At 40.1% G+C, this 25,547-nt stretch overlaps 1 protein-coding gene across 1 annotated transcript in view; it reads left to right on the forward strand.

The window, feature by feature from the left end:
* zbtb16a (zinc finger and BTB domain containing 16a) overlaps positions 1-24,444 on the forward strand; it is a 103,684-nt gene extending 79,240 nt beyond the window's left edge. Inside the window, exons 3-5 of the mRNA XM_015030474.1 lie at positions 9,781-9,951; positions 17,943-18,113; positions 22,099-24,444. Of these exons, the coding sequence (XP_014885960.1) occupies positions 9,781-9,951; positions 17,943-18,113; positions 22,099-22,328 (572 nt within the window). The 3' untranslated portion in view covers positions 22,329-24,444. The remainder of the gene's footprint in view (positions 1-9,780; positions 9,952-17,942; positions 18,114-22,098) is intronic.
* Positions 24,445-25,547: the final 1,103 nt, after the last annotated feature.

Raw genomic sequence — 25,547 nt, forward strand, 5'->3', positions numbered from 1 at the left:
ATTGAGCTGATTTTGTCAACATAATCATTGCGAAAATTGCGATGAATTACAGACTCAATTAAAAATGTTGATTGAGCTATGAGCTCAGCATTCTTTAAACACCAACAGTTCAGCTCTTTTTTTGTGGCAATAAATCTCTCCAGCCTAAAAGTTCAGATTTTATTCCTCTGCTGCCTCATCCAGCAGTTTTCCCCAGATTCAAATCTCTCTCCGGCTCATTTTCATCCCTCCGTCCTCCACTCTGATCAATAAATACTTCTGTGGGGGTGTTATAAGTGAATTAGAAGTAGCACAAACATTCAAACTTCTTCTCTTTCTCCTACCATATGCAATAGCCAGAGTCCTGAGTTTCTGAAGTTGCAGCCAACACTGCATTACCTCCCCCCCACACACACACACACATAATACAGACGATCCTCCACAAGCAGCAGATGCATGTTCTGCATCAGAATAAACAGAATAAACACTTTGGTCTTGTTTGAAAACTTCTTTAATATGTTCCACTCTCAATTTCTCAAATTACTCGCTGTTCCTGAGGATATTTAGGGAAACTGGATGCAAAAGAGACTTCAAGCCCGGCGAAAATCTTCAAAGATATCCCGACTTGATCCCTGCTTTTGAAACCAAGATTGTTTTATTGCCAAACTGTTACCAATAAAGGTTTGAATATGACAAACAGGAAGTCATTTGCTAAGCTTGTGCAGCAGCATGATGTAATTCCGATGCAACACGTGTTATGCGAGCCACTTTTTTTTTTTTTTTTCCTCCCCGTTCTGTATCAGTTTTGGCAGTTTTCGTTTATCAGCCGAGAACATTCAGTTGCTGTGTGGAGATTTTCCTTTAACTATTCACACAAAGGTCTGAAACGGTGGATTCTGATGCCTTAGGGAAATCTCTGAGAGTTTGATTTGATGGGGGGGGGAAAAACAGCTTTTCATTTTGTTTTCTCTTGCCGACAATCGGATGTGCAGCGGCTTCCACATTTATTACTAAAAACAGTTGAAATGATTTTATCCTTTTTTGCAAAGGGAGGATATCACTTTAATTTAAATACATTTGTTCAGGCAGGAAAAACCCCTTAGGGAATGACCTGGAATCTGATGTCAGGATGCTCCAGGTCTGGATGAAATGGAAAATGAGAATATTTTGACCTGCAGTTTGGAAAAGTGACCCAGTTGTTTGCTTTATTGTTATTTATGTTTGTTTTTGTTTGTTTGTTTGTTTGTTTTTTGTGGGGGGGGGGTCTTAATTCTTTTTCTCTTTTTTTGTTTTTGTGTCCTATGTTCTTCCCTTTCTTCCTGTCAATCTGCACCCTTCAATCCAGGGGTGCTCAAAGTGTGGACCGGGGGCCATTTGTGGCCATTAAATGGATTTTAATGAGGAAAGGTGCAAGTTTTTTAGACTTTTACTGAAATCCTAAAGTGAAAAAGGTTATGAACAAAAGTATTTATCTTTTAATATTGTTTTTTGCTTTCTTTATCATTTGAATTGTAAACAAGACCACTAATACCCAACAACATTTACGTAAACTCTGTGTGTCTTTAAATAAGACAATCCTACAAACACAATTTAGTTCTGCAATAATTTTCAGACATTTTTCCTTAAACAAAAATGACTATTTCTTAAGTTGTTGCATGTGTAGTTTGTTGTTGAGCAAGTAAAACAGTTTTTTTTTTTATTGAATAGAAATGTCCCTTGTGGCGAAATGTTTGCACTCCAATGCTTTAATCGCTGTTCAAAAACAGCTGTTGTTAAGTACACTTTTTTTGTCCAAAACTGTAAGCAAGAGGATGTTGTTAATTGTAAAACTGCGTCGATGGATATGTCCTAACATTTTATCAGAGACCTTTTCGATGGTGAACACCTGAAAGCGTTTACTACAGGACGACGCGTGTCACCCGCCGACACCTCGCAGAGTTTCTGGTTGAGGCGACCTTTTCAGAAAAGCTGTGACCTGATGTGCGATGAGGCCTCGTTGCCGATTAGAGTAACAAACACACACTTGACGGGAGCTGCAGAGTGGCAGGAACTTCACCTTTTCTTGTTTCTCACACCTAGAAGTGCCGACACGGGGAGGCGGGTTATTGTGACTGGTGCTTGTGGTAACTGGCAGTTAGACGGCAACAGAAAGCAACGCCGAGCCAAAACGGGGAGTGAAGGTTGTTGTGACTGAGTGCAGAGGACGTAGATTCCCAGGCTGGTGTAAAGTGAAGACGGTGAGGAAGGCAGCAGAAAATAATTACTGATTTCTGTCTTCATGGAAAGAAGACCCTGTTTCCATATAGTTTTATGACAGCCTGAAACTTCTGCACATTTTCACCTAACATCCACCTACATGAGGGTGTTTTATTTAGATCTTATGACATCTTCCACACTTTTTAGACTTTGTCAAAATCTAAAAAAATAAACAAGTGGTATGTAGGAGTGGGAATTTATCATATCACTTATAATTTATGGTGATACATTTGTTTTGTCATGATAGGAATTTTGATTTATCGTTGATGATAAATTCCAATTAATGATGTAAAATACAGTCACCGTGTGCAGTTTAGTGACACAAATCACATGTTTTATGTGACTGGTATCCTAAAGAAACGCTCTATAGACTAAGTTTTAGTAAACATTGCTCACATTTCTTGCTTGGTGTTCACTGCTGCTGGATCTATTTATTCCTCTTCACCGAGTTAAAACGACTCAGAGTGGAGCGTCTGTTTGCATACTTTGATCCTGCCTCTTGCATTTTGCAGTTCTGGGATGAACTTCTTTTCTGCACAACTTCTTATATGGAGCTCTACTTTTGAAGTTTTCTTTTTTTTTTTTTTTTTAAAGAGATTAATTATTGTTGTTGTTGTTGTTTTCCCATTAGCAGGTGGGCTTTGAGCGCTCAGGCACAACATGGATGCCGTTTAGATGAGCCGAAGCTTGTAAGTCGGAGTTTTTTGAGCAGCGCTTGAAGGCAGCTTTGGCATTGTGCTTCTGTCTCCACGCCACCAAATGAATGTAGGCGTGCGAGGATACAGATGCCTACGTTTAGTCACTATTCTGTACTCTGCATAGATAAACTATACCTTAGCATAGATTGCTATTGACAGGAGCAAGCAGTAACAGAGGTTGAGGTCTGTTGGTAATGGCCTGTGATTGAACACCTTGTGCGGAGGTCCCGCTGCTCGCTGCCTCATTAAATCTGGCAGGTCCTCTGTTCGGCACGCTGCATTGCAGGACACCGTCAGGACACATTAAAGCGTCTCGGCTGCAGCACTCCCTGGAACATGTGCGCTGGAGATGGATTTCGGGGGTCCTAATGTTTCAGCTGCGTTTGTGTTATTATTACACTTCGTTATGACAGCAATTACCGCTGGGGAGCTTCTTCTGTAAATAAGAACTGTTGGAGTGTAGCTGTCACCTTTAGATCTCTGAAAATGTGTTGAAGCTTTCTTATTAATGATCCAAAATCATTTCAGTGTAGCTTACACACTGCTGGTAAGCTGGCTAAAAGGAGGCTGGTATTTGTTTAGCTTGCTTTAAAGAAAGTGAAATTTTGCTGCTTTAAAATACTGCCAATCAAGAAAAAAATTTAAATAAGTTTTCTCACTCCAGCTCCAACAAACACTAAACTACGACAATGTCTGGAGTTCCATAACGTCAGCATTATTAAAAACTGACATTCTTCCAAAAAGTTTCTTTTTTGTTCTTGTTTTCAGTTTGTTTTTGTGCACAGACTGTTGTCTGGTGTCATTGTAAACCCAAATTCTCCCCACCTGTCCAAGCAGAATTAGAAGAAGCTTCTCGGTGTCGGCGGGGGGTCGGATCAGACGGGTCAGTGTGTGTTTACCTTCCTCCATATCGAGCTCGGCTCAGTGACCGGCCTCTACGCCTCGGGCCATTTCTCTGATCCTCGCCCATCCGGCCACTGTCACCTCCCTTCAGGGAGTATTCCTCTCCATTACCTGCCTCTGTCCATCCCCCCCACCTTATCCCTGCTTAAATAACGGCAGCGCTGCCACTTCAGAGCCATTACGATCCACACACAAACTGCACCCGACCACACCGCGCCTTTATAAATAGATGGCATGAGAAGTAAGGAAAGAGGCTGGTTAGAGGAGATAAATTATTCCCAAACAGCCCAACAGGAATGAGACTAAGAACCCCACCGCCACCATCCCAGCTCCTCCTTTCAGGTGTCACTTTCGGCTGACTCAATTTTACACTGTAATGGACCTCCCGGTTCAGCTAGTTTTCTCCCACCTTCTCTTCCTTTTTTATCTCTCGTCCACTCTCTTTATCTATCAGCCTCTGACAACACCTTAACTCACTTTCCTGAGACACACAATTATTCCCCGTACTGACTGTATACTTTGTACCACTTAATTTTTCTCTAAAGGTAATCGAAGTTAGCACCTTGCCACAAGCTACTCTTTGCAGGCAAGAAGTCCAAATGAAAGTAAGTAGCAAACAGATTTCCTTCAAACCGACCGCAGGTAAAGTAAAACAACCTGCAGTTTTTGCTTTTGTTAGGGACAAACTTGTTTGACAAATTTGTTCTCAAATTACATCTGAATGTTCTTTAGCTTGTCTTTATTTAGTTGCTAATTTGCTTTTTTTTTTTACGTTTAAAAATTTACCTCACTTAAGAGATTGCTTCTAATTTCTCTTTGCTTTATTGCTAAAGTTCTTTCAGTGGAGAAAACTGAGCTCTGGAGGCACATTTTCCCTTTACTCTAAAAAGACTGACAAGTGTAATGTCTTGGAAATAATAAACAATCAGCTCCTTAAAGATGTACATTCATTTTTATTAAGTAATTGCATAGATTTTAACTCATTAGAAATGTCACTTTTTTTATTTACATACAACGATTCCAGCCAGATCCCTTGTAGTCATGCATTTCATACCCCCATAAATTTGAGGTACAGATGATATCTGAAAAAAAAGATGGACGACAAGGCAGCTTCTCCTGCCAACTGGAGATTTAATCCTGCTTCAGAAAGCGATCTGATTGGACCCTTGAAAACACTAATGTTGTGTTTAAGTTGTGCTAACAGGAGTTAGCCTATCCGCGAAGCTTTTCTAGCCTAAAATAGCAACTCGATGCTAAACATGTAGCAGCAGCACAGATGTCTGTCGGCGTCGTTTCGGTTTTGAAATGAAAAAATGTATTTTATTTTTCTATGTATATGGTTTTTGGTTAAAATTAATTAAAGTGAAAAACTTGATTACAGTCACTGCAAATAAGTCAATTCACAATTTGAGTCAAGTCCAACCACAAATAATAACACTGTGATCAAAGTTAGATTTGATGTGAGAGTTTAATAATTATTATTCAGATGATGACCGATTGTGAATAGTTGCCATCACATGTGACTCCACAATACGTTGGTTTACAGCCGAATTCATTGCTGAGTTGATGACTCTAAAGTGTATTGTCTGCAAAACTGCATAAATCAAAATCCGCTCACCACTCTGCCTGATGCGCTGTTTGTTTTTTTCTAACATGGAACTGTACAATATGGTCAAACATCTCTACTTTGGTCTCATCTGTCCAAAGAACAGAGATGTTGAGGTCTTGTGGTTTGAGATGGAGCTCTTGTGTTTATTTCTCTGAGCATTGCACGCTCTGACCTTGAGGTCAATTTTTTGCTCCTGGGAAGAAGATGGTCAGCTCTCTTAAATGTTTTCCATTAGTGAATCTTTCTGTAAAGTATCTTGAAAATAGTCATATAACCCTTGCTAGGTTAATGGTTAATCACAGTTTCTACTCTAAGGTCATTACTGAAGTTTGTCTGACGTTGTCTGTATGCTCCAGAGCAGCAAACTTAAGTAACTGATAATCAATTAATGAAGTTTAATCAGTCATGCTGCTATACAGACAAAATACCACAAAATACCTTAAAAGCAAGTATGAGGGGGGAGGGGGGTTGCATACTTTTTTTCATTTCAGTTTTGTTTTTGACAGACTTCTCATACATTTTGATATATTTGTCTTTCTTTTCACCATGACTAAGTGATGTATTTAAATGTTAATCAGTTTTTGGATTTATGTAACTATTTTTCCCACCGTCGTTCCACGCTTTACGTGTCTACTTAGACAAAACTGTAATGCTTTTCTAACAGAAGTGACTGGCTGCTTTTAAATCTGACACACATATTGTTCTCCAATCAACTTAATGTGTCCCGGCAGCCACTGTAGCTGCCCTGACTTCAAAGTGGCCGTTTTTTGTTGTCTCGTGCTTCCACTTTTTGTTTCCAAGCTTTGTTTTTCTGTGAGGATGTCAGGGCGTGTTTGCATCTGGGTTTCATATATCCGCCCTGCTAAAGCCCAAAGGTCAGAGGTGTGTTGACCTTTTACATTCCAGAAACCTTTTCTCCTCTAATTCCCCATATTTGGCCAAAGTCTTTGTGAGACCAAGCTCTCCTCCACCCCTCTAACATCTACTTCTCTCCCTCTTTTTTTGACTCTGAACCACTTCCACAACTATAATAAACTTTTTTCTTTCTCAGTCATACATGATTTTTCTCCAAAATGATCTAAACACAAACATTATTTATGTATTCCAAGTCTAACTGTTTTAAAAGTCTACAGGTAGGTGAGAAGTCTCAATTTAAAAAAAAAAATCAGCTTTATATTTTTCTTCTTCTTTTAGAATCACACTTTCAATTAATTTATTAAAATTCCTTATTATTAGCAGTAATGTCAGCTCATGTTTTACTACCCTAACCTGTAGAATCAAGAATTGATTTAAATATAATCTTTCTTACAACATGAAGTAGGCTACAAGCCTTAATCTAAAAAGAAATAAAACTAAGAAATAGTCTGGAAGCAATTATAAAGTCATATTTATTATGTGTGATGGTCGATATCAAAGACTTCTGTGCACCAGTAGAGTCAACCCAACTACCACTTCAGTTTATTTATTTAGCACAAAGTCACAGCACGCCATCAACTTTACAAAATGTACAGATGCCAAGAAAAGTACGTCCATTCCAATTGACCCTGTTGGATAATACAGTCAAGTTCAGTTTATTATTAGTTAAAAAGTTTTTTAATCTAAGGAAACACAGCAGGTGGTAGCAGTCATAAGTAGCTGCATTTCCATTACAAATGTGTGCAAAGCTTTCTCAATGTTTGGCTAAAGCCGAAAAAACAATTTTGCAATTGAGCTATTTCCTCTAGATAATAAATGCTATTAAAATTACACGTGAATAAGTTTATTCACGAGACTACTCATTAAAAAACACTCCGTGTTATGAACTACCTCCTATTGTCGTCTTTGTCTTATCTGCCTAGTAAAATCCAGTTGCTGATCACAAATCATGTGAAGTGTAAAATGTGTTTTATAAAATAAAATCATTTCAATGCAGCCAGAAAAATCACATCAACGTAATGCAAAAATTTTTATCAAAAAAACTGACGTCAGTCCTAACATTAGTATGTCAGTGCTCAAATTATCGCCACAGATCTGCTAACATTAGCATGCTAAAGCCAGCACTGCATTTCAGCACTAGCAGTTCAGGTCTGCTAACTTTCACATCCTAGAATGCCAGTGTTAACATAAACAGCAAGTTATTGTTACTTCAAGATTCATTAAAAATGCTCGACAAAAATATCCAGAACCATCTAAACATGCTAGTGTGTAAACATAAGTCTTAGCATATTAACGTACTCTTATCCATTATACCCAAAAAACATAATTTCCCAGATGTTTGAACTGTGAAGCTGCTCATCTCCTAAAATGTCAGGTTATTATTGTTACCCTAAAATTTTAAATTCATTAGTAACAACAGTAAGTTGCTAACCTAGTAACTTAAAAGTGCCCTTGAAAAACATTCAGTCATAAAGAAACAAAGAGAATATGTATTCAGCTTCTATAAATTCACATACATTTTTAAACAGACTTTTAAGTCTTTTTTCATATATTAAAGCAGAATTTAAACTTCCACATCTTTTAGTGTCTCAAACAAAACATTTTCACAGAATTTAACCAAGACTTGACATGTTTATTAAAGTGCAAATGCAGTTCAATTATTTGTTTAATCAATGTATTGATGTGGATTGATGTCTTGTTACACTCTAAGCAAAGACCAGATCAATTTCATAATAAAAAAATATGCAAATATGTGTTGAATCAGATCTCAACCATATAACAGATTATATAAACTATTTTCTCATTGGTAAACTCAGGATTTTTGGCATTCAAAGTTGTGACACAGTTTCACTCTGTGGCTGTTGTAACAAAGATTTACGGTCAATTACAGCAGAGTTTTCAGCTGAAGGAAGCAAAAATCAAACTGTTCATCACCTCCGATGTAGGTGTGAATGCTGGTGCAGGCGTTTGTTTATACTAAATATAATATTGCAGTGAATTACTACAGCAACATGAATGAAAAACAACACATGGGTGTCTTTATAACACATGTACCTTTCCATATAGTTAATGAAAGAGTGAACATTTCAAACAGTAGACGCAAACAAATCACACAAGTTGTTGATGCAGTGTATAATGCGACAGGAAACACAGCCACACATGTGTGACATGTTATATTTTACTAACTGTTCCCTGGCGGGCTTACTTGCTGCATACTGTATTTATAGAGATTAAAGACGTACACATTTCTAATGTTTCAGGGTGGCTGCGCAGACTGATAAAGATCTCCTATGCAATACTTCAATCGAATCTCGACTCCAGCGAGTGCGGTGCATTTTTCTCCAGCAGAGATAAAGAGCACACAGTTGCAAGCGCACAAACAGCTAAACAACAACAACAAAAAATGCAAACACACACCACAGGGTTGCACGGCCGCTTCGAACACACACTCCCTTCACACTTTTTTCAATTACCAGGCTGGGGAAAACTCTGGGGAAGGACTGAGTGTTTGGAGCTCAGTTTCTATTTCATCAGTCAATAACACATCTTTGGGGCAAAGCTGACACTAATTTAAAAATCTATGAAGAGCAGCCTGTCTCATGTTCATAACCATTGGAGGAGGAGGAGGAGGAGGAGGAAGAGGAGGAGGAGGAAGAGGAGGGCCCACGAAAGCCTGCACACCTGATCAATCACCGTTGTGGCGTGCTAAAGAATGACGGGGGAGATGTTGCAGGAGGATGATGATGGGAGGAAAGGTGCAGACGAGTTTCAGAGCATCACCTGAAGATAGTAACTTCAGTTTGTGTTAGTGGAAGATAAAGAAAGTGTAATCTAGAGCTATGAGGGGAGCAAAATAAGTTTTACACTAACTACATTTCCACTGGCCACAAGATTGCAGAAAATGGAATTACGAAAATAAATTTGCTAAACGGAAACTATTTGTATTAGCATTGACATGCTGATGTTAGCAGATCTGAGAGGTAGCTGCAGACAATGTTCTCCGCTCCCTTGTTGTTTTCCACTTTGTGCTTGTTTTCTAGACTATTTTTACTGTTGTAAATTTCCTGTTGTGCTGTGTGGAGGATATGAATGTATTTCGGGACTTTTGCACTATTAAGGAACCACTGACTTGCTCCCTAATGAGTAAAACAATTAGGACAAAGTCCTGTTGGACACATATAACTGATGTCGCAATCTGGGCAAATTGCACTGTGGCTTTTTCTCTTCGATCTAGTCAGACAGAACTTGTTGTAATTCTGACCACCTTTCCTTTACTTGTCACATTAATCTAGTGACACACTGGCAGACAGATGTGCAACAGGCCATTGAAAAAGATATTGGAATAATGTCGTCCAGTTTCCACCTCTGATTAACCAGTGACCTCTCTGTTTTTTTTTTTGTTTTTTTATCTCTTTGCAGGGTCGGACATGGCCATCTTTTGCCTTCTTTGTGGGAAGCGTTTCCAGACCCAGACAGCACTGCAGCAGCACATGGAAGTGCATGCCGGCGTTCGCAGCTACATTTGCAGCGAATGCAACCGTACTTTCCCCAGCCATACTGCACTCAAACGCCACCTCCGCTCACACACAGGTTAGTGGAAGCACTCGGTGTCCGTCTTCACTGCTGGCGAGACAGGGGCATCTTCAGGGCTTTATGTCTAAGTATCTTGTTTCGTTTTGACTCGAGTTCCTCCGTTGTGCTACTTTTTACCCTAAACTCTGCGGTTGCTATGCAACATGCTTTGAAGGTTTTACTCTAACTTTTTAATGTCACCTTTTATTAAATATCCAGAACTGAAACTTATGTGGCTGAAATATCTAAAACCTAACCCGACTTCATGTCCATTAACAATGTGAAATAGTAAAATACTCCAACAAGTCCATCATTTTTTCTAATTAATTCAAGGTATATGGGGAAAAATAAGCTGTCATATGCTGGATTTATTGTTTTTGGCTTATATGTTGTGCTCTGTATTTGCAAAAGTGAAAGAAAATGAGTTTCTTCCCCTTTTGACTGACGTTCCTAAATTATAGAGATAAGTTTATAATTAATACAACAGGATAGTGAGGGAGGGACTTCATTAAAGTTTCCATCCAGGCACACGCAGGCCTCCAGAGCAGACTTGCAATGCCCTGTGAGCAGCGATAGGGAAAAAAGTTGTGGTTTTGCAACAAAAAACAAAAAGACTCCAACATTAAACTTACAAAAGCTGTCTTTGCTCAACTTTGCCGTTTGTGGATTTTGTGGTTCTGTGTCTTCCATCTTGACCTTCGGCATCCACTGGAGTGGATGAGCTTCAGATCTTCTAAGTCTGGCATGCCAAAGAGTAGGCACCGCTACCGGGTAAATAATACCTTTCCATTGCAGAAACTGCAGTGAAACAATACTACAGGCATTGCAGCATTCATCTTTTATCCAAATGAATCTTGTTTCTCAAGTATTGAGATGATGAGTAAAGATCTGATATTGATACCCAGTTGATTCATTAGCGTCATTTCTTTTATTTTAAAATTATACATTGCATATGGTCTTAAAAGCTGTAAAACCAAAGGTGCATTTGAAATGAACACCTTCTCCTGTAAAACAAACAAAAACGGTTTTATTTCTAAATGTGTGGGGAAATATAAACTTTGTTCCAAATAGAAGATAATAATAGAAAAAAACTTACCACTGATAAACTCTTTGAGCACTTTAACAGCATCCTGTTTATGTATCCTAGTGTATTCTGGCTGTGGATCATATCACAGTCCTGCTGTTGACTATTCCTTGGATACATAAAAATAAACGTACAACCAGAATGTTCCACACCATCCCTGGGCCCAATTCAGTTGTGGCTCCATAGGATAATGACACAGTGTCACTCACTGGCATCAAACAACACATTAACCACTAAACATAGAAGTACATCACATTAGTTGTCTAATAATTAAGTTACCTAGTAGAGGTTATTCTACAAAATAGAAGTTTTTAAGACAACGTTTCAGCTGATATTGTTTAATGGCCCTGCCTTGGAGCTTCTTCATGAAATGACCCATTTTTTTCCCCCCACAATCCCTCTCCCACCTGTTTGATTTCTCGGTAACAGAATACCTGACAGCTTAAAATTAAATTGGATTCAGCTTTTTCCTGTGAGTACTACAAGGATTCTCATGTTTGAATACAGCCTACAGTACAAAACAAAGTACAAAGGCGTGTTTTTATTTTAGGAAATTTAGCTCCGCTGAATAAACAGCATGAATTCAGGTCAACGTGGATGCATTCTGCAGCACTCGGGGGAAGATTATTTACGGCGGCTGTTTTGTTTTTTGTTTTGTTTTTTTTTTTGTTTTTTTTCCCCCCTTTTCCATCAGTCCACTATAATTCACTCAGTGTCGGCTCTCAAGGACAAGACCAGGATTCTAATACATTTTTTCGCTGGAGCAGAGGTAGCCTGACAGATGCGGCTATTCAGAGCAGAGGTGGAGGGGTGGGGAAGAAACGCGGCCATGACAGAATATGAACACATGGAAATGAATCCCATTTCAGCAGCGAGGAAAAGGGCCTTTTTTCTTCCCTCTTTTTCTCCGTCTCTCACCCAACCGCCTGTCTGCGACCTTAAATAACAGTCTCACTGTCAGAGCCGATTTAGCTCACCAGCTCGCGGATAAATATTTGAAACGAAAGGCAGCGAGATGAGAGCAGTCGGCCCTATTTACAAGTCAGGCGAGTACACCATTAGTGTGTGATGGTGGTGGGAGCTGAGGGGCTTCACAGGGGGGTGGGGGGGGGGTGGAGGGGGCAGGGGGTTACAGTAGCGATGCACACATCTGTTCTTTCCACCAGACGCCGGAGAGGACACATGCAGTGTCTCTGATCCACCTGCCCACCCCGGCGATGCAAATGTCACCTCAGCTCGGCGGCGGAGCTGCAGATGCGACTCTGCAGCCTTTTGCCACTTTGAACCTCGTCCCACTGTGGGCGTGTGCTAAATCACAATGAGCCAGCCGTGAACGCGGCCGTTTAAATATGATGCAGAGGCTTTTGTCGGGGGATTATAAAGTCAGCCACTGACGCAGCCGTCGTGTGTGCCAGAAACGGGTCCTAGTTTAACCTTTAAATAAAACTAGAGGGCTGGTGTTCCTCTGGAGTCACCCTTTGATGTTATTACCATTCAATGCATAACGCTGCAAAAATCCTGATTAAAACATCAGGTTCGCATTAGAGAATCAGCCCTATAGCTGCTAGAGATTCTGCTAAATACTGTCTTATGAGATTGGGGATATTTAAATCTTTAAAGACTTGACAAAGAAAAATAAAGACTCAGAATCTGTGGCTTTACCATCTACTATCACTTCATTTTTTGCTGATTCTCATTTTTCTGTCTGCCTTCAGAGAGATTTTGGAAATGAAAAGGAAACTAAGATTCTCCCAGTTAAAGCAGTCAATCATACAGATGCATCTTGTTAAATTTAAATATCAAAAAAGTGTTCCAGTAATTCCATTCAATCGGTGACAAATTCTGCTAAAATTGTTAAAGTTGAAATGTTTTGGTTTCATTTTGAGGATAACGGTTTACAGATATTGAAAACCTAAAATTCAACTTCTCAGAAATGATAACATACAGATAAATGAATAAACTGATTCTATATGAACTGAGTTTGATGGCCAATTAGTCACAGTTGACTTTGGACTTGATTAAACACACCAGCTAATGACACGTCTCTTTTTCCACCACATGTTTTTCTTCCACTAAGCTTTCTGGTAAAGTTCTTGGATAAGACAGTGTGTAAACAGCCATTTTCTGCAGCGATGACCTTCTGCGCCTCATCAGCTGGTCAGGTGTTTGGTCAGCAGTCTTTGATCCTGTTTTTAGAAATCTTGTTAATATTATTGGTCTTTATGATTTTGCAGTATGTTTTGCGGTAAGTGGAAGCCGTAGTTAACAAAATTAAGAAAGATAAACACTGAATATTTCACTCTGAGTGCAATTAAGGTATAAAATGAGTGTCATCTTTTATTTAAATGAACTTTTCAATGATGTTTTATTTTATCTATATGTGCTTGTATGTCTCTAAGCTTTAAACTCAAATCAAAATCAGATAACTCGCTATTTTAAAAGCTCAAACGCCAAATATGCCTTGCTATCCATTAATGCGCACAGTGGAAACCGTCACAGCATTATCACAGAAGCTAACATCTACAGTCTACCTTGTCTCCACACTCTGGGGTTCAGCCAATCAGGAGCCAAATGAATGGCGCACCTGGATTGGCTTCCAATAGCGCGACAAGTAGTTTTGCGGCTAGGCATTTCAGCGTCACAAATATTCTATCAAATAGTTTTATACATGCTGTATTCACATGTATAATTTGCAAATAATTTGGAGTTATGTTCCACAAAAAAATTCACAGTGTTACTGTATAAAGAAAAACCATAGAAATTTAGTAATAGTGAAGTATATTCTGTAGTTCAGGTGTTTCAGTTATAGCTAATAAACCCAGATTAAAGTAAAATTATTTTCCAGCTTTCATCTCTGATTTGTTTTCTGAACTCAAAGCCCTAAAGATCACAACAATTCTCCGACTTCTGTATTGCAGCTTGTCAGTTGTGCTGTGGATGATGTTTTCTTTGTTTCAGGCAGTTTTTTCGCACACAAAAGCATCAAACAAATCGCTCCTTCCCGTTGGCGCTTCCTGTGAAAAGTGGCCTAAGTTAAGACAAGAATTCCCTGTAAATACCAAGATCTCGCTGTTCAACTCTAATTTTAATGGACGGAGCGTGGCAGCGCCTGTTTGGGGCGGAAGCTTTTTAGATGCAGCTCGGCTGTTAGTCGAATCAGTATTCAGTCGTATCAGCTGACAACAGAAAGCACTTTTATGGACATTCATTACGCCTGCTTCATTTTACCTGTCTGCAGCCTTATCTTTTGAAAGCAGTCTTGCAGCTACCGGCTCTGACACTGGATCACCATTTAGGGACGAGGAGGAGGAGAAGAAAAAAAAAACAGATTTAATGGTGTTTATTCCAGCTTCTTAATCTCACCATCTCGCCTTCTCTCCCTCACCAAGTCTGTTATTTCTCTGTATCCACCTGCAGTTTCATCACCTCTGCTGGACATACTGTTACAACCATGCTGCCTCTTTGTATTTGTCTCTATAGCATGTGTACCGTACAGTATAGAGTCAAGCACTTGTGAATAAACACAATGCTGGCTCATAGAAGTGCAGTCATGGCAGCTGTGCTTTTCCCTTTCCTAAGCTGCTCTCTCACACACACGCACACACACAGAGGGCAGACACTCTCTTTACAGATCAGGCCTTCATTAATATTCTGTTGTTGTGCACTGTCTGTGTGTAAGTGTCTGTGTGTGTGTTTTTTTTTTTTGTTGTTGTTTTTTTTTAACTCGGAGCCAATTTGCTGTCTGCTGTGGCGGGGTTGTTTTGTGTTCGCAGCTGTATTTGATAGCGCCGCAGCCAGACAGAGGGGGAAAGAAAGCGAGAGGGGACCGAAGCCAGTTCTGGTCTTGGCAGAGATGTCGCCCGGTAATTTACAGCCTCTTACCGTGTATAATGAACACACTCCGTGCGCCCATGGGCACCCTCGGCGGCCCTTTGGGGTGTCAAAAGAGGTGATTGGAGGGGAGTGTGTGTGTGTGTGGGGGTGGGGGGGGGTGAGGAGACGCAGGTGGTGATGCTTGGGGGCACCCTTGGGTTCACTTGGCGTGCTGCGGTTCCACCTCACTTTGCCGGGTCCTCATCTGCGGCGCCCCCCCACCGCCATGTGGTCACACCAGAGAGAAAGAAATGAAACGGAGAAATGGAGTGGAATGAAAGTGGGATGGTAGCAGTTATCAGATGGACAGACGACGTGTTCGCCATTTGAAAGAGCAACGAGAAGATCCTGACATGAACTCCTTTTGTGGTGATAGAAATGTGTGCGATTTCCATAAAGCTCTGCTTTATGTCTTTGTGCTTTAGTGTTCCCAAGTGGCAGTGGAGGATGACAGGAGCGAGGCGTCATCATGTTTCATTTTGTCTATTTCAGTAAAATGTACAACAACCAAATGTCAAATACATTCCTCTCTTATTTTTCCAACCAGAACCTTTTTTTATTCACATGTTTCTGGTACACCCAAAAATCTGATGCACAGGAACATCCGGAAACAGCAGGTAATGGACGACAAAGCCACTTCAAAACAATGTTCTGATGGGACGCTGGAAAAGACTATTGTGTTCAAGTTGTGCTAAAAGGAGTTAGCCCTTCAGGGAAGTAACTGAAAGGCTAAAGTAGCATCTCAATGCTACTTTAGGCTCAGTGCATTAGCTCCAATGTTGCAGTAGCACGTTGGAGCTAATGCTAATGTCGACATCCATAGTGCACATTTCTGGAGCACTTTGTGCCATTCTGAAGGTTGAATAATGTAAATAACAGATTAAAAACTATAATTGTCCTTGTTATAATATGTCAATTTATTCAAAGATTTATTAGCAAAAATAGTTTTGGAATCAAAAATGTTGCTTATTTTGTAAATGTACATAGTTTTAAAATGTGGTTGTGATTAATTAATTGCAGACAGAGGTCCATTTTTCTTGGTCACTTATCAACTGATGAAAGATTCAGTTCAAATAATGCAGGAAATATCTAGAATAAAGCAGATACTCTGTCATAACGAGTTACTGTTTGTCTGGATGTGTTTAGTGAACGTCCACTTTGAGTCCTCTGCAGCGTGACGTATGGCTGAAAATGATGAAGCTTTTAATACTTGACTTGGACTTTGAGTCAAAGACTTTAGACTTGGACTTGGCTCTCACAAGTGACATTTTCTTTCTTTGAGACTTGACCCTCAAAGGTGTAAATCTGTGACTGTAAGCAGTGAAAAGAACAGAAACGCAGTCTTAAGTGGAGCGTACTATTTATGTTTTTAAGGTATGTTCCAAGCAAGAAGTCTTGCCTAAACAGGAAAATTTATTTTATTAGTCAAATTTTACCTTCTTTTTTTCCAGCAGCAGACACTTGCACAGCAACAGGACATTAAACATAAATAACCCTCCACAGGCCGCCTCTGTGCATTAGCATTGCATTTGCTGGACTGATAGGAGGCTCCTAATTAAAGGCAGGTGAATCTGAACTCAATTATTATTCTTCCAGCATCGTGCAAGCCCACCGAGCTCTGTGATGGATTGTGATCTCTGCTGTGGATGAGACGCTAGAAAGAGCACAATGTCTTACAGCGGGAGCCACTGATAACTTCATGCAGACAAATAAAGACTGTCACTTTTATTGATTTTCACCCAGCCCCCACCGCCGAGGCCATATACACCCACATCTCCTGCTCTATCCCTGTCTGGGTTTTATCCCCCATCCCTTCATTCCCATCGCTTCCCTTTAATGGAAGTGCATCCAACATCATCCCTAAGGCATCTGAAAATGTTTTCCACCATAAAAGTATAATATTCCCATAATGTGATCAGACTCGAGGATGTGTACATTTTACGTTCCACTTTTACTCCCATTTTCCTCTCTGGATCTTAAATAAACCAGCTCAGGCATACATACTGTATGTACTTACATAAAATTATAAATAAAATATATGGATGGAAGTGAAATTGTCTTTTAACAGCAGGGCAGTGGTGGAGGCACATAACGAGAAATGCAATTTATTCCCCGGCACGTTGCTGCTTGGACAGGCAGATAATGAAAGGCATAGGTCATTGATGGTGACTTAAACCTGCAGCGGTGGAGCAAAATACATTAATAAATATCTGCAACATCACTCGGATGGAGAGGATAACACGTAAGGGAGATAATGACGCAAGGAGCGGGTCCTCATCAAACACGGGAATACAATTAGTCTTGGGGCTGCTGTGGAGAGACTCACTGCAAATCATAATATCGCCCAACGTTGACATGTGAAGATCCATTACGGCTGCCCAGGAGGGACACGTGCTGTGGCAGCCTGAGGAGTTGAACACAATTCCTTTTATCGTTTTCATTTCAGAATGCACAAATACTGTAGATCCATAGGCAGTAAGGTTTCTGAAATAGATCCGGTACGTCACAGATGGACAAAAGAGTTTTGCATTCACAATAACACAGTGATCAAACTATAGGAAACGACTCATCAAGCTTCTCAGGCTTTCTAGAGACAATAACATCTTAGTTTTTGTTGGACTGGAGTGCAATGATTCAAAGGAGATAAAATACCTGATGACAAGCACATCCCTCTAGAATTACCGCATTTATCAGTGTTGTTGTCTATTAGTGCATTGTAAACAGTCCGTCTGTATGGTTTATAATGCATTGGATGGCTGCTGAATAGCCAAGACAGGCAGTAATTATAAGGCTTCAAACAAAGCACAACAGCGGTGCGGGAAAATTGTAGAAAAAGACAAAGGCTGGTATTTGTCTGCTGGTACTGAAATGGATATCCATTAAAACATGCTTGCTGTTTGTGCATAACCCTGTCTGTCCGCATAATAAAGCTTTGTGTTGAGCTGTTAGCTCAGCTGTCAGATGGCTCGGTATGTATATTATATCTTTTTGCAACTATGTACTGTACTGTCAGCACTTTAAGTAAATTGGTCTTTCTGTGTCTGCATCACAGCAGGGGACCACCCATTCGAGTGTGAATTCTGCGGTAGCTGCTTCCGAGACGAGAGTACACTGAAGGGCCACAAGCGCATCCACACTGGGGAGAAGCCCTATGAATGTAACGGCTGTGGGAAGAAGTTCAGCCTCAAGCACCAGCTGGAAACCCACTACCGTGTGCACACAGGTACTGCCTCCGAAACAAGTTCAGATGTAAAACAGCAGCTCTTTCACAAGGAGGAATGGATTCAGTCATTTGCCTCACAAACAGTCTCTATGGAGACTGACTGCCAGTTAACACGTACTTTTGCATTTTGAAGATGGAAAAAGGTTTATTGGTACTTTTATTTCCATGTGAGGTTAATTTTGATCAATCAACTAGAATGTTAATTCTAAAGTTGGATTCAAACTTTAAAGGCTGAATTCTCTTCATCAAACCAGACTGCAAAAACTAGTATGGCTCCCACCCATTTCAAAATGTTGCAGAAAGAAGCCAACTCTTTTAATATTTTTAAATCAATGAAGCATACACCACACGATGCATATTCATGAAGATGTTCTTTTAGTGTTTGAATGCACAGAATACAGAGAATATATATTAACTTGTATTGCCAGCAGTAATTAACATGATCATGGAGTAGATTAATCAGCAACTTCCACAGGTTTTCTGGCTGGTAATTGGATCACTTTGAAGTTGAGTGAGTTTACTTTTACAGAATCAGGTTCTGACCTTTAAGGCATGTTGAATTCAGCAATTCTTCATCTTTTCAATTTTCAAATATTTGCGTAGCACTGTGAGGCTAGCAGTCAAAACTTTAAACACCTGTTCCAGAGAAGTGTTCACATTAAGACTGTAACCTAAATTAATGACTAAAAACTTTGGTTTTGATGCCATGCATAAAACATCAACATTTGTTGCATCTAGCTTTAGCAAACAGGTTGTTGCTGTAGGAACTTCTGGCAGCTAGCCTGTAGGCTAACTAAGTTTCAACCAACACTACATATAAAGCATGATATGTTTATTTTAATATTAGTCAAATTGTGCTTTCATTAAAAGGGATTTACATAAAACAGAATTAGTTTTTCTAAAGAGCCATGCTAACTGTTTAGCTAGCTAAGTTTGGTAGTGTTGGTAAGCTAGGTTAGCTTATTTCCAGACATATTCTCTAAATATGATGAACCATTTAAAGTTCTCCGAAAACAAGTAACAAAAATTCAAAACAGTTTTTCAGAAATATATATTTTCTTTGATTTAAAAATTTTGAACTCTAAAAGAAGCCATAAATTAATCTTTTTGACACTTATACAGGCTCAGCTGCCCTGTATGGTTGAATTATTTATACATTGAGGTAATAGCATGATTATAATTCATCAGATTTAAAAAAAAAAGAAAAAAAAATGCTGAATTTGACTGCATCTAAGCTTTTCAGAATTAGGGTTTACATGTTCTTGCTTAACTGTTGTGTTAAGTGTTTGCTTTCTGACACATTTCTTCTTCTTTTTATTTTTTATATTGATAATCTGAAACACATACTTGTTTTTTAGATATTTTTAAATGTTTCAGACTGTGAAACAAATTTGATTATCAGACAAAATATGGCTTTGTAACCCTTTCCAGACTGATGGATGTCAGTGACTGGTTGTGTTTTTGACAGATCAGGATATGATGTGTTCTTTTTGAGAAGTTTTTGCCTACTTCATGTTGTCAGACAGGTTCTCTTTAAAGGATCTCATTAAGCTACAGATTTGACAATAATCAGAAGTGGTTGTGGCTTGTGAAATGGAACAAATTTTTGTGATCAATCACTGTTAATATGATAATTTAACAAGAGAAGCAATTATTTTTTCTGTTGTGTCAAGTTGGTTAGGAGAGGCTTTTCCCTAAATAAATGGGGAAGGATTTTTTATATTTACTCTGATTGTCTTTTATATCTTTACGTTGCTCTGTGTATTCTAGTTTCACGAAATAAAAATATTCATTCTTGATACCTTTGAAGTTCGCTCCCAAAGTCGACATGAAGCGAAAGCTATTTTAACATTTTTCAAAATATGCATGAGTCATCCTGCTACCATAACTCAAATTCATTTATTTGTTTTTAAGCAAAACACTTTTTAGTCAATGCTTCAGGGATTTCTTGGTCATTTTTTTTTAAACAGCCATTAAAAGACTTCAGGATATCAAAGTTCCAAGGCCCAGAGCAGTGCAGATGGAAATCAGTATTACTGTGATACAGTGGATGAATGTCTCAGAAGACTTTGTATTGATCTCAGTATATTTAGAGCCCCATAAAGATGTTGACACAGTGATAGGCTAGGTGCCCTGGAGAATGAGTGCATGCTGCAAACTCGATTGAGTGAGTATAGTCTACCACGAGCGCTCACCAGGGTGGCACACGGCCAAGGGTTTATGCTCTCTCGCCATCTTTTTTCCCTCCAACACACACGCACACACACACACACGCTCGCAGCAGCACCCTCCCATCTCCCATTCAATAAACCAGCTGTTAAGCCACACTATCAAGGCAGCCTGTCCAATAATTGGCTCCCCTCCGTCCACCCTTTCCCCTTTTGTATGAGGGAGGGGGGGTTTTGCGTTAAGCCGGAGAGCAACAGCAGATAACAAGAGCGAGTGACAAGCTCACAGTCAAAGGCCACCTCACACAAAAGCAGCTGCTTGATGAATCATCGACATTGGCAACCTAACCCCTACCCACCCCACGCCTCTCCACACATCCCAAATGCCAATGACTGATCAATACCAAGGCCCCATTTGCAATTCGTTATTAGCTGATTATCTGAGGAGACTGTGTTTACAGTCTGGGTGTCAATATCAACACCCCGCATGCGTTCGCACTGAAATTAAACAGGTTTGCAGCGCTGCGTTCATAACTATTGGCTAAGTGACACCGTTATCCGGCGCAGGCTAAGGTCAAGGTTAAACCGGGGTTTCTCCGGGACAGACCGGACGAGCGACAGAGGCGGGAACAGGCGGCTGTTTGTCGCCACACACACATGTGCAGTTCTGCTGAAAGGTGACAGCAAAGCGCCGGGCCAGATCACTTCCGACAGCTCATTTCAAATGCCATTGGTAAAGGTCAGCATTTACATGTCTAATTTGAGTCTGCCGGCTTGAGCGCTGGTGGATTATTCCCTGCCATCACTCAAATCATTAGCACGTTTAGGACGGCCGCTGCTGCCAAATTGAAATGTGGCCGTTAAACATAACAGCCCCAGCAGCAAGAGAACAGCGTCGTTCTGATTTATAACACCTTCAGGAGTTTAAAGTGGCAGGAGCTGCATGTTGGATACATCACAGATTATCTTGGCGATTGAATCAGCGTTGTTCTGCACATTTATGGTAAATATTTTGTCTTTTCTAGAGTAAATTCTTTATATAGAAATACTGTGGTACTGCTTCATAATGATTTGTATATTTAACTTGAGTTATGTAGCAAAAAACATGTTAAGGAGCTGTGGACGCATAGGTAAAAACATAACACAAACAATCCAAATGTTTCCATTTGTTTTTTTGTTTTTTTGTTTTTATTTTAAGTTTAACGCAAATATGTTGCTTTTTTTATAACTGGATGCATCTGGTTCTGTTTATTAGAGAATTACATCAAAATCTCAATAAAAACCATTTGATGCTATCCACAAACTAAACGTTTGCTTAGGAATGATGGCAGGAAAAAGCCTTTTCTGTTCTACCATCACAAACATAAACATGGTGGTTTGTCAAAGTAAATTTAGCTTGTTCTCTCAGATGAGACAAAGAACTGTTCATTTTTGAGAGGTGTAAAAATGAATCTGATAGGTAGTGAGGAGAAAACAGGTGGATATACGTTGGTCAGTGTTCCAGTTATTATGGGTCTAAGGCATCTCTAAACAGGTGAGGTTTTAGCCTTGATTTAAAGGAACTCAGTGTTTCAGCTGTTTTTCAGTTTTCTGGAAGTTTGTTCCAGATTTGTGTATAAAAGCTAAATGCTGCTTCTCCTTGTTTGGTTTGTATTAACATTTATACGAATGATGGAAGACATTGGCAATAAAACCTTTTCTTTCTTATCCTTTCAGTCAGATTTAGCATCTGTTCTCAGCAGGAGTCTAAAATGAGCCCAAAATGACTTTATAATTAACGTAATCATTGTCTTCCACCACCTTCCCCTCATCTGCAGGTGAGAAGCCATTCGAGTGCAAGCTGTGCCACCAGCGATCCAGGGACTACTCGGCCATGATCAAGCACCTGCGCACCCACAATGGCGCCTCGCCCTACCAATGCACCATCTGCCTGGAGTACTGCCCCAGCCTGTCAGCCATGCAGAAGCACATGAAAGGTCACAAGCCTGAAGATATCCCTCCAGACTGGCGCATAGAGAAGACATACCTGTACCTCTGCTACGTCTGAGACGGGAACGGGGTGAAGTGAATGCGGAGGGAGAGAGTGGATGGGGGCAGAGAGGTAAGAGGAATGTAACGGCGCGGGCAGGAGGTCTTGAAGATTGAGGAATGTCAACAAGAAGATGCTTGAAGAAAAAAAAAGAGCGTTTGTTTAGTCTTTTTGTTTGGTTTTGTTTTTACATGCAAAGGCGGCGACGAGGAGCTGGGTGTAGGGGTGGGGGCGGTGGGGCTAAAAGACTTGGACATGGAGAGAGTTCTCCAGCATTGTTCGGATTCACCGGGTCGTTCACTACATCTGCAACTGTGCTATTGTTTCAGGTCATTTCCTGCAGCACCACAAAGCAAGTAGGCTGCAAAGAAGTGACTGTTTGGATGCTGCTGCCACTTTGGTGAGAAGGCAGATTCTCAAGGGCTATTTGACCCTCCTCTCTTTTTTTTTTTTTTTTTTTTTTTACATTGCTTTTTTGGTGCCATGCTTTCCAAATGTTGCATTTGCTATTTTCCAAGTTATGTCTGGATTTGAGTATTTTAATGAACATTTTGTTTTAAGTTCTTGAACTGTTTCCTTTTCCAATGCCCAAAAACCTGCAAGTTTATGAGTCCATTCTTGAATTTCCACCAGAAGCAGCGGTGGCTCTGAGATAGCCCCTGAGAATCAGTGTGGGCCCCTGCAGGCTTATGCAGTAGACGGGACAGTTGAACTGGACTAGTGGGAGTATTAAGATGCTGCAAACCAAGCAGGGAAGACACCAGCGCTGCTTCTCCCTGGAGGTCTCCCCGACTTCTTCAGCGGTCTTCCTGGGTCGGAGACGCTCCAGTCACCACTGGCCGCTCAAGGCCGACAACCGTCACTTTTATGTCATATGTTATTATAATTTTTTTTTTAGCTCTGCATCATAGTTTATCATGGCTTGATTGCACAGGTAAAGCAAACTACGACAACAGTCTCTGTTTGATGTCAGCAAGGTGTATAAACCCTTCCACAAAATATAACTCGCTATCATAATATCGCACAAGAAAACCCAGCTATATTCAGCAATAGGTGTCTGGACTGCTTCTACCCATTTATCCCCATGACTATCAGTGTCTCACACTAACGATACCCAACACAAACTGACTCATAGCAGAAAAGCTTCAGCTGCCGTGACTCTGTCAGCTCACCACAGCGGAGGAAAACGAATCATCAGGGGGAGAAGGGTTGTCGTCTGCGTGAATCCTGTGACTCGGACGGTTTGCGGTGAACATGCTGAGGATGCCTTAGCTGCACAATCCCAACGTTCGTCGGTTTTAAGGACTAAACGGCAAGAGCCCTGAATGTGAACGTCTGGAAATGGGGAGCGTATGATGAGGCTGTATGAAAGTACAGATTGATGCTTCGACGTCAGAAAACGGAAAGTTCCCACCTCTTTTTAGACGTTGCTTTATTACTTTCCCTGCCTGGAAAAGCGAAGCATCCTTATCGTTTGAAATGTGCACTCTACTCAGCCCTTCTGAGGTAAACGACGCTGGAGAAGTGAAGGTGGGCATCTCCAACTTTCTGGCGTTTAAACCTGTTCCACACAAGTGATTGTCATGACATCTTTTGGGGATTTACATATCCAGAAGGCAGGTGGTCACCGGTCGGATGAGGCGCAGCCAGGCAGAGGAAATGAGCTCTTTCTGCGGTTCCGTCTGTGCGCTTCGTCCCTCTCGTCTCTTATTGTGGTTCTTTTTATTGACTTTGAGTTTGAGCTCAACACATCGTACTTGAATTACCTCTCTCTCTCTCTCTCTCTCTCTCTCTCTCTCTTTTGCTCTCTCTCTCTCTCTCTGTTTTTTGTTGGGTTTTTTGTGTGTGTGACCTCATGTTCCTTGTGTATTTTATAATTTCCCTTTTGTTTCATGTGTACGTTTGGGCCGGTGCGTGTCGGAGGATGCATCGCAACAACAAAAAATGTGATGAGGCGGAGCACGTTTGCAGAGAAATTAAGTGCCACAGAGAAGAGATTCAGTTTTCTTTTTTCATTATGTTTTCTGTGTTACCAAACGTGGTATTAAGTCTGTTTGTTAAGGAGCTGGATGGTTCGCTCATTCGTTCTAAAAGCTACCTCTGAGTTGTTTTCATGTTTGTTTGTTTTTTTGGGGGCAAAAAAAAAAAACAGAAAACTCACATTCTTTTGTGTTTGTGTTTTTTGCATTATTTGTCAAAGCTACATCATCTCATGCTTCTTTTTTTAAGTTGATTTATGATTGTCTGTGTTTTTAAGAAAAGTCTCTATGAAACCGTAAAGCGGAGGTGGACAGGATGAGGAAAGTCATTCGAATGGATGTTTGTTCTTCTCTTACGTTCTCCCCCTGCGCCTCCAACGACAGAAGAGCGGAGGAAAAAAAAAAAGAAAAGCTAAAAAAAAAAGCTATTTTGAAGCCTTAAAGTGACGAGTAAGACGGATGAGTTCTGTTGCTTCTTGAGAGCGTTTAAAAACAAGAATTTAAACTTGAACATATGTGAATAGAGTTGTAGTTTTGTAATGTGAAATAAAAAAAAAAGCAAAGTGAACAGGATTGTTGGTTGAGAACGCTGCAGCGCACAGGGCATGTCACATTTGATGCAGAGCGCATTGGACAATTTGGACGTGCAAGGCGTAATCAAAAAAAAAAATAAAAGAAAAGAAAAAAGACAAACCAGAAGGTTAAAAATAGAGCTTCTCCCTTTGAGAGAAGCATGTGTGTGTTTCTGAACAAGAGCCAACAGAGGCAATTTGATATATAAAAAAAATGGTGATATTTTTGTATTCAGTGTCGGTCCTTTTTTCCATTTTTGTGGAGGGTTAAAGCAGGGCACAAATAATATTTGTAATTTTTTTTAAGCGTTATTTTCCCCCTCCTTCTGGGTGTGAATCATTTTTGCCTGCTCCTCTTTGATATTGTTGGACAAAAACAAAAGGAAAAAAAAAAACTATTTGTGTAAACACGTTGTAATAAGTGTTGCTTTCTGGGTGTCAGTTGCATTGTCGGTGAAGGACTAAATCTATCCACCAGTTTTACAAATGTGTGAAAAAGTGACGATTATTAAAAATAAAGACACAAGACAATACAAAAAGAAGAAAAAAAATAACGGAAACGGCAGACAGGGGGCGCTGCCGAACCGACCAATTAGTACTCGTCATTCAGTTGTTCATGTCAATCAAACTTGACTGTCGACGTTTTTATTTAGTTTATTTCTTTGTACTTGAAAAAAAAGAGAAAA

Source organism: Poecilia latipinna, unplaced genomic scaffold, assembly GCF_001443285.1.
Source record: "Poecilia latipinna isolate Pla-1442-1.1 unplaced genomic scaffold, P_latipinna-1.0 Scaffold183, whole genome shotgun sequence".
Classification (NCBI taxonomy): domain Eukaryota; kingdom Metazoa; phylum Chordata; class Actinopteri; order Cyprinodontiformes; family Poeciliidae; genus Poecilia; species Poecilia latipinna.